The sequence below is a fragment of the Neolamprologus brichardi genome, chromosome 2 (assembly GCF_056152115.1).
Source record: "Neolamprologus brichardi isolate AB-2024 chromosome 2, ASM5615211v1, whole genome shotgun sequence".
NCBI classification, from domain to species: Eukaryota; Metazoa; Chordata; class Actinopteri; order Cichliformes; family Cichlidae; genus Neolamprologus; species Neolamprologus brichardi.
Genome location: NC_142105.1, coordinates 18,798,537 through 18,819,076, shown reverse-complemented (window position 1 = coordinate 18,819,076; position 20,540 = coordinate 18,798,537). Strand labels below are relative to the sequence as shown.

At 40.2% G+C, this 20,540-nt stretch overlaps 1 protein-coding gene across 1 annotated transcript; it reads right to left on the bottom strand.

The window, feature by feature from the left end:
• Positions 1-4,230: 4,230 nt before the first annotated feature.
• sting1 (stimulator of interferon response cGAMP interactor 1) lies at positions 4,231-19,445 on the bottom strand. The gene is made up of 8 exons (XM_087852704.1): positions 19,374-19,445; positions 19,069-19,158; positions 18,069-18,295; positions 16,850-17,042; positions 8,575-8,683; positions 7,896-8,140; positions 6,607-6,793; positions 4,231-6,211 (listed from the first exon to the last, which is right to left on the bottom strand). Exons 1-8 carry the CDS (start codon positions 19,380-19,382, stop codon positions 5,982-5,984), a joined length of 1,290 nt encoding a protein of 429 aa, XP_087708830.1. The 5' UTR covers positions 19,383-19,445; the 3' UTR covers positions 4,231-5,981.
• Between the last annotated feature and the right edge of the window lie 1,095 nt (positions 19,446-20,540).

Below are 20,540 nucleotides of genomic sequence, written 5' to 3'. Positions count from 1 at the left end.
ATTGAGCCAGAAATTTCCGGATCACGCAACGCGCGAGGAGATTGCAAAAAGTTGGTGTAAAAGCTCAGTAGTTATTTGTAATATTTAGTTTTATTATTATTATTATTTTTAAATGGAGATATTTACTTATGTATCGTCCTACCTTGTAATATTTTTGTGCCTTGTACACGTCTATTGTTTTTAACTCTATATATTTATGAAAGTTTCACTTAACAGCCTACAAAATAATATTAATAAAAGACTAAATAGATTTAAAAAAAGATAAATGACACATTAAAACAATTATGACATTAAAAGCACCAAAATATAGCAAATAATGGACAAAATTAGTAAAATGACTTAAATCAACATTGTGTTTTTACTACCTATTTTAACCTTTGTTTTTTTATTCTTTTTGAATTTCATTTTCCTTTCCATTTACCTCATGAAAAACATTCCATTTTTGATGTATTTGTGTTTATTTTCTAACTCCACTCCCACACATTTTAAGAGTATTTTCTTAAACCATTTTATGACATTTTCTAACATTTATTTTTATAACCCTGTAATATACAAAATTTTTAGATTTCCTGGAGAAAGGTTTGTAAATTTACATTTTTTCAAGTAGCAAATAATAAAAAAAAAAAAAAAAAAGTAGTGTGCAGGCAACCATTCATTATAGTAAATAAGCTGAATAAGGTTTAGAGTCAGTTCATACATGATTTTTGAAAACTCAAGATAAAAACAGAGAATATTTGGATTTTCCACATAATTTATATTTCCTTATTTTTCCAGAAAACCATATGGGAAGTAACATTTATTGTCTATAAAAAATTTAATTCATATAATGTAGAAAACACACAAAGTTCCCTTTTCTTCAGTTATGATCCAGGACCTTTTTTTTTAGTAGAATATTTGTATTAGCATATGTCTGTAAATGAAGGCTCTAAATACCTGATTTAAAAAACTAATAGTACTAAAAACATACTAATAAATGAACACGGCATACAGGCTGCCATGGAAATATACTAGCCTGTGACGAAAATATAGGTCAGTACAGTGGGTGTTTGTGGTGTCAAGTTGAATACCACATCAGCTTTCACACAGAAATCTCCCATTGGGCTAATAGGTTTGTGGTAGTTTATTATTCATATGCAGTAAAATTACCTTTTTTGTCAGATACATATTTAACACATCTGGGCTTCTGGGTTTGGATTGTTCTCATGAATTTATCTAAAAGTGGCCTGCTGCAGATCCAAAGGTTTAAGAAATCCATCTAACTCTTATAACTGCACACAAGATTCCTCTGAATCCCACAGTGTTGTTTTCAAGTCCAGACATGATGGCGTCATAAATCATGCATTGCTCACAAATGACTAACTGTCTAATACACACCGGTCATTTAAATTCATATTCATCTGGCGAGGGAAAGGAGCTTTATCCTCCAATCAAAGGACAGTGTTTCCATGACACCAAATAGCTCCTTGCTTTAAGTCCAACCTACTTAGGTTACGTGACAGCAGACAACAGTAGGAAGGTTACAGGTTAAAGACTCACACCTGAGTCATGGTCTTGGGAAATCTCCCTGCTGTGAAACGTCACAGCTGGCAGCCAGTCACATTCAGACTAGCTGCTGTCGTCAAGTCAGAGGCTCGCCACTAAGAAGGAAGCGTCTTTCTGTGGAAATGCAGGGGAACTACACTGTGAGGTGACAAGGAAATGCAATGTATAGTGACAGTGCTGTAAAACCAACACTCACTGTTTAAGACATCCAGTGTGGTGTGTGTGTGTGTGTTTTAATTACACAACTATTCAGAATAAGCTTTCTGTGTTTTGTCACTTCCAAAGTAAACTTCACACATGTAGTGTGTGAGGTGAGGGGTTTAATAACAGAGACTTGGATTAAGTTGTCAAACTAACACAATTTTAAATGCAAAGATTATTTTTGATACGCAAGTCTAATATGGCCTCATGCAACCGGTGATTTGCAGCTGTTTTAAACCCTCTGCACTTACATTCACCAAGGCGTCTCTTGATGACAGTGTCCTCCAGAGTGTTGTCAGGACTTGGCTGGTTGTTGCTTTTAATAGCCAGAGAAATAATTCTGTGATCACCCTCTTCAGTTTCAGGCATTTCCAGTGCCCCTACTGTTTAGCGTCTGAAAATGCAGGAAAATGTCCAAAATTCCCAAAAAGTTCAACTATTGTTTTCCTTGAATGAAAGCTAAGTCCACTGTGGAGGTGCAGTGAAGCACAAAAACAAGATTTGGATCACTGTCTATAAATGTATGGACCTTAATGTAAAGCATAACAATAATACAATATGTAATTCATTAAACTTAAAATAAAGTTTATTAGTAAACTCTATCATGAAGTGTTACCTTTGGTTCTTTTATTAAGATATTAAGAAAAGCTGCAAGGTGTGAGTACATGTGACACTAAATGATTCATATAACATATCCTTCTCAAAGTAATCAACACTGACTGCTATTCCGCTGACTCACTGCTATAATTATAAAACATCCTGTGAGCATTCAGAAATGTGAGCAGAGGAAAAATCATGTGCAAACAGAGCACCTTTCATTTAGTGCTAAGGAAGCGTTGCTACGTAAATGTAAATGTGACTTTTCTTATTCTTTTCTTATTTGTTTATTTATTATACTTTTATTATTGCTGCCATGGTTCTTAAATGTTTTACCTGCTTCACTTTTTAACTTATTAACTTCTGGATTAAATGTGTGACCCCTAAAACGATCACTGTCTGTGGCATATTTATTATCAGCAGTGGGGAAAGAAGGCTACATATAAATGAGGGAAAAGAGAAAAACTGGAAAAGTATAAAATTCAAAAGAGTTCATGTAAAGTCATGGTATTTAGTAAAGAAGAGGGAAGAGGAGGAAGATGTGTTCAATGACTGTATAAACAAAAGAAGCGGTCACAAGATGCCTGGCACCAAGCCTGTTTATCTGCATTTCACATGCACTCACAAGCACCTCATGACTGAGAGCGCAGCCGGTGAAACTGCTCCGCGAGGTTGCATCAGATCAGTCGACAGCCACGGGGATCTGATCCAATTGTGCTGCATTATGAACACAGAGCAGTTGTGGGGTTTATAATATTTCGATCGATAAAAGAGCAGAAATGGAGATGAAACTGTGCATCAAGTGGACTCGACAGGCAAACACAAGTTATTGTTCCAAAACCCATAAAAGTAACAAAGTGGAATTTTTTTTTCCTTTTGGCCTTCAGATGAAAAAAATCTGCAAAGGAAAGCAGTCGTCTTTGGTTGCTCTCATGTGAATTAATCTCCACATTAAGGCCTTATGCTCATAACACTGAAAATACATGTTTAAGGGAAACATAATTCAGATGTTATCATATGAAAAAAGACTTGAATTCAGTGTTGAAGATCATAAGCATTCAACATAATAGGAACTAGTGAATTATGATGTTATTAGCTGATTTTGTAATATTTAGCTGGAGTTAAAAACAAGACAAAATGTGTGTTTTATGGAAGTTCATACGATGTACACCACTTCATATGAAGACGCTTCTGCTTTGGAGAAAAGAAATCACTTTTAGCTGAAGATACTTTTAACAAATTGTTTCATTCAGCAGTGTAACTGAATGTAACTGTGTGTGCTAATATTTAATGATTATACTTCTTTGTTCGATTAAAACAGACGCATGATTCTGGGAGGCAAGTCCAACCTGTTTTCCTGAGAGGAGCAAAACAACACAACATCCCACACGGCTAACATCAGCTGACACACTGATGGATAGATAGGAATGAGCGCATTGTGGCAAAGCAAACACACAGAGCAGGCTGTTTACTAAATGTGAAGTTAAAAGTTAATATTAGTGAATTGACTTCATGTGAAAATATTTCAGCTCGTGGCACAGCTGTTATTAAACCCCTCGCCTCACACGCCTCGGTACACCACCATCAAAATGTTGGACTGTGAATAAAGATGTGTGGAACTTTTTGTAAACCCTCTTGAATCGAAGCTGAAAGTTGGCACTTGAAGTGCCAACTTTGATGGTGGTGTACCGAGGCACAATTATAAAAACTTTGTTAATTTCCAAATACCAGTGGACCTACCTGTGCTGATTATGAACATAATAATAATAATAATAATATCTACAAATGTGGCAGCTTTTATAATGTTTTTGCACAGCATGATAACCAAATGCTGTGCTTGTAATCGAGGCTTCATCACTGATCCATGAGCCAGTCTTCATTCTCAAGTATTCAGAGATCCCCCAGTAGTCCTTTTGGTCATGTGATACACATATTACAAGTATAATGCAACCTTGTGATGGAGCGAGTTGAAAAAAGCAGGAGTCACAGGAAATGTTGAGCTCAAGAGGTCAAAGAAACAAAACTAAACTCAGGCAAAGAACTGAGCAAATGACTGCCCAGACAAAAATAACTGACCTAAACAGGAAATGACTCACAAGGGTATAGATAATGGCTGATCAGACCACTATGACAGACGAGGGGTAACTAAACAAAACATAATCATAAAGTACAAAAACACCAACTCCCAGGGATCATGGCAGGTTAGTCAGAAGAAGCAACGGTTAGTCAAAGATCAAACAAAGTAATGAACTGGTATGAATACATAAGTAAAGTAAATGTGTGCGCTTAAAAATAGAACAAATGTATCCAAACCAATCAATAAACTTATTGGAAACTAAAGTGTGTTATTGTGTTCAGATAAAAAAAAAAAATACATAGGGGTTACGGACTTATTTTGAATGATCATTTAATCACCATTTGTCTTTGCATTGGGTGGCAGGGTGGTGGAGGTTAGCAAGATTTGTGTGCGAGTTTGCACGTTCTCCTTCTCTCCTCCCACAGTCCACAGATGACACTTTGACTGGTGAGTCCAAATTAGCCCCTGAGTGTGATTGGTTGTCTGTCTCTGTGTGATAGCCCCGCAACGGGCTGCTGCCAATTCTTGGAGAATTTGAATTATTCTATAATGTGGATGCAAAAAAGTACTTTCAAAATAAAATGTAAAAAAAAAAAAGAATCTATATAAGAAACTCCAACAAGCTATAAATTGAATCCGTTATTTTAAATAATATACGAATATCCTATACGTATATTCGTATAGGAATATACAAAATGATCATTTTGCAGAGTCAGCACACAGTGACGGAGGTTGAGCCTCATGGAGGACCCAAAAAGCCACGAGCATCGAAATAAAGGATTTTGTGCTTCAGTAATGAATTGTGCAATAAAATATGCATTAGGAAATCCATTTAGGAATTCATTTTATAATTGTTTTATTTCTCTAAACATTACTAAAGTAATTTGTGATTTAAATTTCATTTAAAATAAAGGTACAAGTATAAAATTGCATAATTAAAATTAAGGAACTGACCTCCCAGCCTATTGTTCCTTCAGTGGGCTGGTTTCAGTCATTATGCAAATGTACTGTTTATAAGATTGTGGAAACCTGCAGTCAGCTGAGACTGAAGAAGTCACTTGGATGAGTGACGAAATGTTTCTCCCACAAAATGCTACGTCCAGATGAACAGAATCAACTTTTGGAGATTTAAAATAAAAATCAATATTTTGAAATACTTAATAAAAACTCCCAATAAAAACCTAATTTCAAAAACCATTTTCAATTTCCACATTAAAAAAGAGAATTTTAAAATGCAATTTAAATAAGACAGATTTATTTCTGACATTTTCCATTTCCTGCATTTTTCCCGTTCCTGTTAGCTCGTGAATTCGCTATTTTATTAGCAAATAGATTAGATTTGGGATTTTGAAATAATGATTTATAAACAGTGTTTTTATTTTAAATGAAATGATTGAATAATAAATTATTTTAGTAATTTTTAAATTACTAAAATAATTAAAAACTTAAATATAAAATGCATATTATTTGGACAAATTTATTATTGAAGCACAAAATTCTTTATTTTGATGCACGTGGCTCTTATGGTCCTCCATAGAGCTGGTCTTCATCTTTGTCTGCTGACTTAGTAAGTGTCCTCCGTGGGTACCCTCAGAGGCTGAGGTTGCTCCAGGCTGATCATGAGCGTAGGGTCTCTGCTCATCACATCACCATTATTAGAATCTGCATTGCCCACAAATGGGTGTACCCTCTCTTGCTGAGGATTTGGTGTAAGACAGAACTCCTCTCTCTCCTGCTGCTCCAAGTGTCTGAGGATGGCCTTGGACAGGAAGTGAGGGTCATCCTCCTGCTCATCTAGAAAATGATGAAGACGAAGAAGAAGATTATCTGGTTGTTAATTCCATGTTTTCAGCTTTATAACAATCGAAGAACTACACAGTGAAAGATAAATATGAGTTTACATGAGGCCAGAGTTAACTGGACCAAAGCCAGAAATGTTCCTGAAACTGATCCTCTGACCTACATATTTCATTTCAGCTTCATACTGTGTCACATTTAGACTCCAGTGTAGCAACAAAACCCCTTTAAAAACAGCCACAACATCCTTGTGGGAAAGTGGATAAGCTGAAAGCTAAAATCCTCCTAAAAGCAGCCTGTGTCATGCTGGGAGTACAAAGTTCCCTCTCTCTCACTCACACACACACACACACGCACACACGCACACACACACACACGCACACACACACTACCATTGATCAGGATGAGCTTGTAGCGGTTGCGACACTCCAGCGAATGCTCCAGGATGTCCTGCAGGGTCCTGAAGAAGAGCAGAACCTGCTGTTTGCGCTCAGGCTCCCCAAAACCAGCGCTGCTCTCCTGGGACATGTTGTACAGCGTCAGCAGAGGCGTCGCATACTCCACCACACACTCATGGACCTGTTGACACACAAACACACATAGACATGAACAAAAAACAGACACTCAGGGAAAGATATATTTCCCGGACAGATAATCCTTTAAAAGCTTGCAGCACTCTCCTCTCAGATATGTTTAATTCTCGTGTTTTACAGCTAGATGGTGCCGTTACTACGCTTTCACAAACTAGCTCTTCACCGGTGGATTCTTTGGTTTAACCAGGAGCTCGTACCAATGCTGTGCTATTGAAGGGAAATAGTCAAAGGTGAGGTAGATTATTTTACTTCTTTATTTCAAAGTACAAGAAATATCAGATGATAAGGAGACTGTTTCATAGTATGTCGTAACCCAAAAATAAATATTCAATGAAATAATGTCACAATGATCAGATCAGCTCAGCAGACAGTGTAAAGCTGTTAGGATTTCCTGGCTTCACTGAGGAAGATCATGATGTTAAAGCTACAGCAAAAGTAACATAAAGAGCAACTTTAGCGCTTGGCCACTCAGCATGGACGGTACAGAGCACGGATCCCTTCACACACATAAAAGCATACACCAAACACGCCCTGCAAATTTAAGTTTATTTGAATATTAAATATGCACTAAACTGAATATATATGCATATATATGTAAAAAATAACCTGATTCCATGTAATGTCTGCAGCAGTAAATTAAAGCCATTCACTTTGAGCAATCTGTGGCTATTTTTAGTCCTAAATGAAACCCCAAATGCTTTCATGTCGCCCCAAACTTCCTTTCTTTTGACTGAACTATTGCTTGTGAGTACAGTCAGTGTTAGATTTGTTGCATCAAACACTTTGGATACACAGCACGCTGATGTTCTCTAAGATACTGAAGCAAATTATGAGAAAAAGGCCCCTGTCATATTTAAATTGTGCAATCTTTGCAAATCTGATCAAAGGAGAAAAATATGAGCATGAGTCTTTCAACCCACACTTGCAGCAAAAAAACCCGACGCTGAGTTCATTTCCTGCACGAGATGTTTACAGCTGTTTAATACTGACCAAACATTTTTAATATGGACTTCAGTCCAGTCTGATGCACATTAATCAAGTAAAAAAAACAAACAAAACTATGCCTGGGTTACTTTATGCTTGCATACCTTCCTATTCTCATCCATTATGCGGTACACACTGTGCTTGTAGACCCGCCCCCGGACTCCTGCCCTGTCAATCTCATTGTTTGGTAGGTTGTCATAGAATTGGATGTTTTCATCCTCGTCCTCCAGCTTATGGGAAATGTTGGCATTGAGAGGGATGAGGATGAGGAGCTTCCTGGAGCCACGACCCCAACTGGTATTGTTTAACTGGTGTGTGGCACAAAACCCTGCGATGGACTGCTCCAAATCTGAATAGACATGCAAACACAGAAACAAATTCAGATCTCTTCATTCACATTCATCCTCTATCTCTAGAATAGAGAAGAAAGTGTAGCAATGTGACCCTGTGAGCCAAAAAGAACAGACGACAGAGTCTAGCAGCTTAATAGATTCAACTTGAACTGGTTAATAAATGTATTTAAATCAATTCACTTGTATTTATATAGCTCCAAATCACAACAACAGTTGCCTCAAGGCTCTTTATATTGTAAGCTGAAGACAGAGAAAACAGAGAAATCCCCAACATTCACGTGACCCCTTTAGAGCAAGCACTTTGGCAACAGTGGAAAGGGAAAACTCCCTTTTAACAGGGAGAAACCTCTGCACACATGGACACACACTGAATTTAACAGCACATGAGGGCAAAACATGATTTGTTTGTAGATGTTGTCATGTTACTGACGTGGCAGCACCAGTCGCAGGTATCCCAGGTAGAAGGACCAGGCAAGGCCGTGGGCTACGTTCTTCTTCCTCCCCTCGCAGATGTCTGACACCTCCACCGCCGACGGACCCTGCATGCCAACCACAGAAACAGCCGCAACAATGTCACAACACTTCACCTATGCTCAGGAGCCACCTGACACCCTGCTGAAGGTGCCAGGCGAAAGAAAAGGACATCCTCTCACCCAAGCTGCCCTTTTCCATGTGGAACAAATATATTTTTAGGTTGAATTCAGCATGAGGGACACAGTCAGCTGCACCAAAAGAGATCTGTGCAAAACGCAGTGGTCATTGTTGCTAATGACGACATGTTTAGAGTCTATTTTTACTCAAGAAATGCCATTTCAGTTTTAATCAGGTAAAGCCCCGGGGAGGGACTGGTCTTTCTGTAGCGTGGTCCTTTAAAGCTGTTTTTTTTTGTGAGCCACAAACACACCGAGCTCTGACTGAGATCAAGATAATAAAGAATGAGCAACTCATTGCTCATTCATACTTAGTACAATACTACAACGAAATTGGAAAGTAGCCTCCCTTTGCTTTGTTGACAGCGCTGCAAACCTTTGGCCTTCTCTCAATGAGCTTCATAATGTATTCACCTAAAATGGTTTTCACTTCACATGTGCACCTTGTGAGGGTTCATTTGTGGAATTTCTTGCCTTCTTGATGGGGTTGGGACCATCAGGTGTGTTCTGCAGAAGTCAGGCTGGTACACATCTGACAGCCCTATTTGACAACTGTTGGAGTTCATATTATGAGTTCTAACAGTAGTTAGAACTAAGAACCAACCAGCTAAGTAAAGAGAAACAACAGTCCATCATGGACTGGGGGGTCACTTGGTGTTCGCTCGCTCTGTGGTATAGTATCACTTCCTGTTCCTGCTCAAACACAGTGGTGTTTCTGAGTAGCTTATTTGCTTAGCAGTTTAATTAACAACTTTTAAATACATTCTTTTTTTTCATAGTATAATCTTCACGTGCTTCATCCGAAGCACACTTTCTGTGTACTCACTACCTAATTTATAGCCAAAGTATTCACTCACTGTCTCTGTACTGTTTCGCTAGCTTAGCTCGTAGCCGACTCGTTAGCACCATGGCTACTTCACCTGTCCCTCCTGCACTTTCTTGCTCATTGTGTCAGATGTTTAGTTACTCGGCCTCCTTTAGCAGTAATGATATCTGTAACAAATGTAGCATATTTGCAGCTCTGGAGGCCAGGATTACTGAACTGGAGACTCGGCCTCGCACCCTTCACTCACCCTTAGCTAGCCAGGCCCCTGTAGCTGGTGCAGCCGAAGATAGCGTAGGCCCCGCTAGCTGTTCCCGGCAGATCCCAAGCAGCTGCGGAAAGAGGGCGGCTGGGTAACGGTGAGGAGGAAGCATAGTCCTAAACAGAAGCCCCAGGTACACCACCAACCCGTTCATGTGTCTAACCGTTTTTCCCCACTCGGTGACACACCCGCTGGGGGTCAAACTCTGGTAATTGGTGATTCTGTTCTCAGACATGTGAAGCTAGAGACACCGGCAACCATAGTCAATTGTCTTCCAGGGGCCAGAGCAGGCGACATTGAAGGAAATTTAAAACTGCTGGCTAAGGGTAAACGTAAATTCAGTAAAATCATAATTCACGTCGGCAGTTATGACACCCGGTTACGCCAATCGGAGGTCACTAAAATCAATATTGAATCGGTGTGCAACTTTGCCAAAACAATGTCGGACTCTGTAGTTTTCTCTGGTCCCCTCCCCAATCAGACCAGGATTGACATGTTTAGTCGCATGTTCTCCTTAAATTGCTGGCTGTCTGAGTGGTGTCCCAGAAATGATGTGGGCTTCATAGATAATTGGCAAACCTTCTGGAGGAAACCTGGTCTTGTTAGGAGAGATGGCATCCATCCCACTTTGGATGGAGCAGCTCTCATTTCTAGAAATATGGACAAATTTGTTAAACCCCTCAAAATATGACTATCCAGAGTTGGGACCAGGAAGCAGAGTTGCAGTCTTACACGCCTCTCTGCAGCTTCTCTCCTCCTGCCACCCCCCCAAAAACCCATCTCCATAGAGACTGTGTCAGCTTCCAAAAAGACAAAAAACAAACTAAAAACCAGCAACAAACAACTTAAACATTTACAAAGAAAGAACAATACAGTATCCACATCTGAACCAAAGAGTAAAACAGTGAAATGTGGATTATTAAATATTAGGTCTCTCTCCTCCAAGTCTCTGTTAGTACATGACTTAATAATTGATCAACAAATTGATTTACTCTGCCTTACAGAAACCTGGTTGCAGCAGGATGATTATGTTAGTTTAAATGAATCAACACCCCCGAGTCATTCTAACTACCAGAAATCTCGAAGCACAGGTCAAGGGGGCGGTGTGGCAGCAATTTTTCACACCAGTCTATTAATTAATGAAAGACCAAGACAGACTTTTAATTCATTTGAAAGCCTGATGCTTAACATTGTCCACCCCAGCTGTGAAACTCAGAAACCAGTCTTACTTGTTATCATCTATCGTCCACCTGGGCCTTACACAGAGTTTCTGTCTGATTTCTCAGACTTTATATCTAATTTAGTTCTGAGCTCAGATAAAATAATTATTGTGGGTGATTTTAACATCCATGTTGATGCTAAAAATGACAGCCTCAACATGGCATTTAATCTGTTGTTAGACTCAATTGGTTTCTCTCAAAATGTAAAAGAACCCACCCACCACTTTAATCACACTCTAGATCTTGTTTTAACATATGGCTTAGAAACTGAACATTTAACAGTGTTTCCTGAAAACCCTCTCCTGTCTGATCATTTCTTGATAACATTTACATTTACAATAATTGATTACGCAGCAGTGGAGAGTGGACTTTATCAAAGTAGATGTCTTTCTGAAAGCGCTGTAACTAAGTTTAAGAATATAATCCAGCCACTGTTATCATCGTCAATGCCCTGTACCAACACAGAGCAGAGCAGCTATCTGAACGCTACCCCAACAGAGGTCGATTATCTTGTTAATAATTTCACCTCCTCACTACGTACGACTCTGGATACTGTAGCTCCAGTGAAAACTAAGGTCTCTAATCAGAAGTACCTGACCCCGTGGTATAATTCTCAAACACGTACCCTAAAGCAGATGACTCGTAATCTGGAGAGGAAATGGCGTGTCACAAATTTAGAGGATCATCATTTAGCCTGGAGAAATAGTTTGTTGCTTTATAAGAAAGCCCTCCGCAAAGCCAGAACAGCTTACTACTCATCACTGATTGAAGAAAATAAGAACAACCCCAGGTTTCTCTTCAGCACTGTAGCCACGCTGACAAAAAGTCAGAGCTCTTTTGAGCCAACCATCCCTTTAACGTTAACTAGGGATGACTTCATGAACTTCTTCACAAATAAAATTTTTATCATTAGAGAAAAAATTACCAATAATCATCCCACAGATGTAATATTATCTACAGCTACTCTTAGTACCATTGATGTTAAGTTAGACTCTTTTTCTCCAATCGATCTTTCTGAGTTAACGTCAATAATTACTTCCTCCAAACCATCAACGTGTCTTTTAGACCCCATTCCTACAAAACTGCTCAAAGAAGTCCTGCCATTGATTAATTCTTCGATCTTATATATGATCAACCTATCTCTAATAATCGGCTATGTACCACAGGCCTTCAAGGTGGCTGCAGTTAAACCTTTACTCAAAATGCCATCTCTAGACCCAGCAGTCTTAGCTAATTATAGGCCAATCTCCAACCTTCCTTTCATATCAAAAATCCTTGAAAGAGTAGTTGTCAAACAGCTAACAGATCATCTGCAGAGGAATGGTTTATTTGAAGAGTTTCAGTCAGGTTTCAGAGTTCATCACAGCACAGAAACAGCTTTAGTGAAGGTTACAAATGATCTTCTTATGGCCTCTGACAGTGGACTCATCTCTGTGCTTGTCCTTCTTGACCTTAGTGCAGCATTCGATACTGTTGACCATAATATCCTATTAGAGCGATTAGAACATGCTGTAGGTATTACAGGTATTGCACTGCAGTGGTTTGTATCATATCTATCTAATAGACTCCAATTTGTGCATGTAAATGGAGAGTCCTCTTCACACACTGAGGTCAATTATGGTGTTCCACAGGGTTCAGTGCTAGGACCAATTCTGTTTACATTATACATGCTTCCCCTAGGCAGCATCATTAGAAGACATAGCATACATTTTCACTGCTATGCAGATGACACCCAGCTCTATCTGTCCATGAAGCCAGATAACACACACCAATTAGTTAAACTGCAGGAATGTCTTAAAGACATAAAGACTTGGATGGCCACTAACTTTCTGCTTCTTAACTCAGATAAAACTGAGGTCATTGTACTCGGCGCTGAAAAGCTTAGAAATATGGTATCTAACCAGATTCTTACTCTGGATGGCATTACCTTGGTCTCCAGTAACACTGTGAGGAACCTTGGAGTCATTTTTGACCAGGATATGTCCTTCAACGCACATATTAAACAAATATGTAAGACTGCGTTCTTCCATTTGCGCAACATCTCTAAAGTTAGAAATATCCTGTCTCTTAGTGATGCTGAAAAACTAGTTCATGCATTTATTACTTCCAGGCTGGACCACTGCAATTCATTATTATCAGGATGTCCAAAAAACTCGCTGAAAAGCCTTCAGCTAATCCAAAATACTGCAGCAAGAGTACTGACAGGGACTAGAAAGAGAGAGCAGATTTCTCCTGTATTGGCTTCCCTTCATTGGCTTCCTGTTAAATCCAGAATTGAATTCAAAATCCTGCTCCTCACATACAAGGTCTTAAATAATCAGGCCCCATCTTATCTTAATGACCTTGTAGTACCATATTACCCTATTAGAGCACTTCGCTCCCGCTCTGCAGGCCTACTTGTTGTTCCTAGAGTATTTAAAAGTAGAATGGGAGGCAGAGCCTTCAGTTTTCAGGCCCCTCTTCTGTGGAACCAGCTTCCAGTTTGGATTCGGGAGACAGACACTATCTCTACTTTTAAGATTAGGCTTAAAACTTTCCTTTTTGCTAAAGCATATAGTTAGGGCTGGACCAGGTGACCCTGAATCCTCCCTTAGTTATGCTGCAATAGATGTAGGCTGCCGGGGGATTCCCATGATGCATTGAGTTTTTCCTTTCCAGTCACCTTTCTCACTCACTATGTGTTAATAGACTCTCTGCATTGAATCATATCTGTTATTAATCTCTGTCTCTCTTCCACAGCATGTCTTTTATCCTTTCTTCCTTCTCTCACCCCAACCGGTCGCAACAGATGGCCGCCCCTCCCTGAGCCTGGTTCTGCCAGAGGTTTCTTCCTGTTAAAAGGGAGTTTTTCCTTCCCACTGTCGCCAAAGTGCTTGCTCATAGGGGGTCATATGATTGTTGGGTTTTTCTCTGTATCTATGAAGCGCCTTGAGGTGACTTTTGTTGTGATTTGGCGCTATATAAATAAAATTGAATTGAATTGAATTGAATACTTTAAGGACTGAAGGTCTGTCAGTCCGGAAAATTGCTAAAACTTTGAATGTGTCCCCAGGTGCAGTCGCAAAAACCATCAAGCACTATGACGAAACTGGACCGCCCCAGGAAAGGAAGACCAAGTGACCAAGAGGATAAATTCATCCGTGTCACCAGCCTCAGAAATCTCAAGTTAACACCACCTCAGATTAGAGCCCAGATAGAGCTCCAGTAGCAGACACATCTCTACACCAACTGTTCAGTGGAGACTTTATGGTCAAATAGTTGCTAAGAAACCATGACTAAGGAAAAGCAACAAGCAGAAGAGATGTGTTTGGACCAAGAAACACAAGGAATGGACATTAGACCAGTGGACATTTGTGCTTTGGTCTGATGAGTCCAAAATTCAAATCTTTGGTTCCAGCCGCCGTGAGATGCAGAAAAGGTGAACAGATGGTCTCTACATACACGGTTCCTACCGTGAACTACTGGTGACACCGTTGATGATTTTATATGGACCACAGAGCGAAGGCAAAAAGGCCAACAAGTGCTCACCATGCCTTGGAACTCCTTCAAGATTGTTGGAAAATCTTTCAGTTGACGACCTCATGGAGCTCATTGAGAGAATGCCAAGAATGTGCAAAGCAGTAATCAAAGCAGAGGGGCAGATATTTTTAAGAATCTAACCTTTAAAACATGTTTGGAGTTATTTCAGACTTTTTTGTTTACTACATAATTCCTTATGTGCTCATTCATAGTTTTGATGCCTTCAATGAGAATCTACAACGTAAAGAGTCACGAAAATAAAGAAAAACCATCATATGAGAAGGTGTGTCCAAACTTGGGACTGGTAGTGTATGTTTGAGATCCCACATCTACTGTCTGAGTGCATGTTAAGACAGACTGCTGCTCGGACGATTGCATGCACTGTTGAGCATGGCGAGTCGGGAGCCCTTCAACTAACCCGACTGGTTGTGCAGACCTGCCTGTAGCTCCGTGTTTATGTTCATACATAGTGAAAGTCTTCTAGTATAGACAGGCTGGTGGACATTCCAGAAGTGCTGCTAATTAATGACTGTGTGCAATGTAAGTTTAGCTCTGGGTGCAACAGTGGCAGCTGGATCAAGAGGAGAGAACATTCATCATCATGAGAACTAGATTTCTTTGGAAGGATGAATTACTTTACTGAGGAGTGCTGTGTAAACAACATCTGAAATGAGGTAGCAGCACTTGTGTAGTGCATCCTCAACTACAACCGTTTTCACACCTTGGCTCGTGTGATTTTAGTAGAGGATCATTAGGGGGTCCTTTGTCCCTCTTGGGGGGGACACTCCCACAGGGCTTAAGGCTACGTCCACACTAGCCCAGATAAATTTGAAAACGACATTTTCGCCTGAAAACGCTCCGCGTCCAAACTATTGTTTTCAGTCATTTTCACAGAGTTGTGCATCCACATCGAAACGGACGAAAACGCTTATGTTTCAGTACTGCGCATGTGTGAAGAAGATTCAACCCGCCTCATTTCTGTGTGCTGCTTATTTACTTTCCGGCTCTCCGAAACGTCACGGCAAAATGTTGAGGAAAAGCACCGAGTTTTTTAAATGGAATAACAATGAGGTGCAGCTGTTGCTGCGAGTAACACAAAAGTACAAAGTTGCAAAAGCGAGTGAGAATTAAAGAATTTGAAGAAAAGCTATCTGGAGCATGTACAGACTGATATAATATATCTTTAATAGGGCTGTCAAAATTCAGAGCAAACAAAACAAATGCTGTATAATGCCCTCCGCTATCTTTGTTTAATTGGTCACATGCCTGCATCACATGACTAAAATGTGTCATCGTTTTCAAAATGGCTCCGGGTTGGCTGTCTACACTGCGACACGAAAACGCCGTTTTCAAATGTATTTTCTTAGGAGAGCGTTTTCAAAATGTTTTCCTTGAACGACAATGGCATCTCAGTGTGGATGGGGGGCCAAAACGGAAGAAGACGATGCGTTTTCAAATGAAAACGTATTAGTGTGGACGTAGCCTAAATCTGGGACTCCCCGTCATTTGACCTTAGAACTGAATAAGCTTCTTGGATGAGACGGTAAACATCTTCAAGCAACTTAAAGAAGTCCAGATGGTTTTCTTTCTAACCTCAAGTATTTAAACTCCTTTACTCTTTTTCTTTTTAGTCCTCTTCTCTCCAGTGCACACCTCCACCTCACTAGGTTCTCTTCCACCTGCCTCCCACTCTAGACCAGTATTATGTTTAAACCTCACAGTCCACAGAAACTCCTGCCTAACCTCGTCTCTCAACCTGTCCATCACCACTGCAAACAAGTAGGGGCTCAGAGCCAATAACTAATAAAATCCCAGCTCCCAACCTAGAACCCATCTACCATTCCTGCCCCACACGTCACCACCCACTCCTGACTTCCTCCACACTTTCAGTCTGTATAAGCTGTACTGCTGCTCGCTGATTGTCACCTCTCTTCTTAACCTAGCTTTCCCATCGCCTCATCAATTCTATCCCTGTGTAATTACAGCTCTGCACCTCACCCTTGTTTGTTCAAAAACTGCACCATCTTGTGGTAAATTTCGGTATTACACAAACACATTGCTTTAATTGATACTGCTTCAACAAAATACTTGTTTTAGACATGAATTCATGGTGGTTCTTCTTCACATTTTGGTGACAGTTTTATATTTGTCATAATATACTTCATAATTAGTAAAGTCTTTCTGTAAGAGAAAGACAGTGATGTGCAATGAAGACGTGTCTGTAACCTCACCAGGACTCCAGAGACTTTCAACAGTGGGTAAAGGACAAACACAAGGACAAGGAGTTCCCAGATGTTGCATTTGTGTGGTAGATGATGTCCAGCCAGGTACAGCATTAGGCTTGCCACACCAGCAGCGAGCAGGGTCTTGCCCCCCAAACCACAGGCAGGGAGCATGTGGCTTAGCATACCTTGTCCTCGATATCTGGTCAGAACATGGAAGGAAGAAGGGCAAATTTTGGCCCCATTAACACGTGTTGCTGCTATACAGAGTAATTGTTACTTTAAAAAAGCTGTCTCGGTATCTCTAACAATAATTTGGCAGCAAACATGTTTTTTGTCACTTTTAAGCTCCACCAGTTGTGGAAAGAAATATCTTTACTAAAAATCATCCTAAGAAGGGACACAGTACTCACGAACAGTAAAGTCTCAGCTTGTGGAATTAAATCAATGAACTCGGAGATACTAAGTTGTTACTGTGATTGTCACGGCCAGGGGATCAGCAGGCCGCTGACTAGTAGTTCTCTCGCTCTCTCTCTCTCTCTTGCTCTCTCTCTCTCGCTCTCTCGCCAGGGCGGAACTCATGGTGGGTTCACGCCCTCGACCCACGCCCCTCTGAAGAGGAAACACCTGGGCCTCATCAGCGCAGCCAGCATTTAAGCCAGGGAGTGGCTTCTACTCATCGCTGGATCGTTGTGTGTGACTCACGTCAGTGCAGCCCGGCTCTGACCAAGTTCTCTTTTTCCCTGACGTGTATTTCTTTCTGTACATAGATCCCCTGGACCCGACCCTGCATTCCCCGAGCGGATTCCTTTGTGTGAGTGTCTGGAGAGAGTCAGAAGAAGAGCGAGTGTCTTTTCCCTCCCTGGATTTCCCCGGAGCCTTTTTCCCTGTCACTGCTTTGTATTTAGCACTACCCCCCCTCCGCACTGTTTGTAAATACACCTGGTGGAATTGTAATAAATGCTGTGCCTCTGAGTCCTGCGTGTGAGTCCTCCAGCGAACCGTGACAGTGATCCAAGCCTCTTGTTTTATATATAGTGATAGTAAGCATACTGAATGGTTTTAAACTGCTTTAATCAGTTGTAACAATTGTAACTTCTGATGCTGAAAATTAAGCAAAGTCAAAAACTGCAGTTCCTTCAGTGGCCACTTGAGGCTAACAGTAATGTTATGGAGCTACTCCCATCTTTCATATACAGTTAATGTATTACAACACCTTTCCTCTCACCTTGTGTTTGAATGATATATCAGCTCCTCTGCCAGCAGACAGAGCCCATGTAGCAAAGGGCCAACAGTCAGCATGAGTACTGCTATGGCAATCCAGCCAAGCAACTTCTCAGGAGAGAATAAAAGCTTGCATCCTATAGTTACGACAGCTGTAACCGCAGCACAGAGTTTAGGTAAATCCCCACGGGGCTGAGGGATTAGAGCATCCTGTTCTCGAGGACACTGCATCTGTCAGGAAGGAAAAGATAGAGCGTACAGAAAAATAGATACTGTAGGGCCAGTTCACCCAAGCTTTTATTGAAGTCTAACTTCTGGTCTGGAATATTAAAGTTTATCATCAGGAGTAACAAATTGCATGGTTGTGGATGTTTGGAGGTTTGAACCCTTTTAACACAAATTTGTTTAACTTCTATAACTTTAAAAGACGTGAGCACCATCAGCTGTTACACAAAAGCTTGAATCTACCTACAGAAGAAGTAAACAGGTGGACTGTAGTCATTCAGCATAAACAAATTAGACCAACAGGGTGGGGTGGGGTTCATTTTTCCACAGGAACCCTCTGCAGCTGAAACCTGCTTATTGAAAAACTGGTTATGCGCAGGTTTGTTTTGCAATTTCTTCTCCTGTTAAGGCAAAACTGGTATCCTGACATCCATCACAGCACTGCACCAATCATAAAAGGCAGAAGGGAAGTGCCAAAGGGCAAAAATGATGCCGTGTGAAAATATAGATTCTCACCAAAACACTTCAGTGTTACAGGTGTTACTGAAGAGTGTTAAAGCACAATGAGGTACACTTAATATGCTCGCTAGCTGGCTGATTTGATGTAGTCCCTCTAAACAGAAGCGGCAGCCTTTTACGTTAACGTTACACGTGTCGGTAATCACTTTTCATTGCAGTGTGAACACTGAAGACAGCTGTGGTAAGTAACAGAGTGCAGTTTGTCTGTTAGTATGTTATAAAACTACAACAGAGACAAAGATGCAGATGAAGGGACTCACCTTGATGTGCCTGCTGTGATCCAGACTGGAGAGATTTCCTCTGTCTGCTCTATTTGTGCCTCTCCTCTCTCTCTGTCTCCACCCCTCATGCTATAACAGGAATTTCAGTTTTCATTTCACGTAAATATTCTCACTACCACAGTAAAAGAGAGGTAAAGAGTGGGTGGCAAAGAAAGAGAGAGAGAAAGTGAAAAAAGAGAGACGGGTAGAGAGCTAATACGCTCGAGAAGTTCTGGCTCTGCACCAATAAAGCTTTCATTGTGTTTCCTTCGTTCAGCTGCTGGGAGGGTGAAGCAAAGACCTACCGTATACATGAGAGAGAGGGAGGGAGAGGTAACTTGAGCTTGAACTGAATGTGTCGGGATACATCTGCTATGAGACTCAGACCGCTGCTGCCATCTGACCAAAGCTCTACATTTGTTCCACAGGCATTTATTTAGTGAACATTGACCCCTATTTAGTCCATAAAAGTCTCAAAGGTTGGAAGCATTTTATATGACTCAAATGTTGCAACAGCATTGAATTGAATTGATATACCTTTATTAGTCCCATAAGGCAAGCATGCTGCACACAGTGGATGCTGTTATCACTGTTTGCTGTCACTTCCTATAAAGTACTTGTAGATGAGGACTGAAGTGCTCATCCTGCTATCTGTACCTCAAGGTTCAAGGTTCTTTATTTGTCTTTACTTTGGTTATTCCCAGTAAATTGGAACTGATTGTCTTTAATGCTCTTCGGCTTGGCGTACTTGTTGTGATACAACGTGTGGTGTTGGTGCATTTTTTAGTAGAATATGATATTTTTAATATATTGTGGGACTTTGTAAGCAGCTAACTCTACTAACTAATCTTTCTGTGATGTTTGAGCTTTGAGGAAGGAAATTCAAGTGTTTTATTTGTGTGTTAATTAGACTTGATCAGCTGGTGTCTGTGTAAGTGTATGGGTGCACTTCGCTGACTTCCTGTCTTTAGCTGGTAACTTTGCACTCTACTTTTTCACAAGAATGGCCACATCCGTCTTCAAAGGGTTTAGGGTAACAACGTTAAAAATGAAAAGGGGTTTTCACAGACCAGTGGTTGGGAATCACTTCTCTTTACAAACAGGAAGCATGTAAACGTGTATGATTTTTCATAAATTTATGATTAGCTACAGAGATGTGGAAATACTTTTGATAGTATTAGTGAATTTTGTCATACAGAATCATAAAACTGAAAGAAGAACAAAGAGTGCTGTGTAAGACGCATCGAAGAGTTTAACTGCTGCACAGTGCATGCTGGAAACTCTGCTCATATACAAATTTTTATTTAATTAAGTTTGCATTTAGGAGAGTTTCAGTTCGGATGTGGCCTAAACATAAAATACTAGACATTTTAAGCAGGAGTAATCTTTACCAGTAACAGTTTCTTAGTCGGATATGTGTGTGCAATTCATTCACACTCTCTGTCTTTAAAGCAAAATGAACTGCTTTCTGT

Excerpts from the sequence above, each read along its gene's own strand:
- sting1 (XM_087852704.1), bottom strand. Across the intron at positions 18,296-19,068 it reads ATCACAGCAGGCACATCAAG|ATGCAGTGTCCTCGAGAACA; the intron begins GTGAGTCCCTTC and ends CCTTCCTGACAG. Across the intron at positions 8,141-8,574 it reads CCTGCGACTGGTGCTGCCAC|ATTTGGAGCAGTCCATCGCA; the intron begins GTCAGTAACATG and ends ATGTCTATTCAG.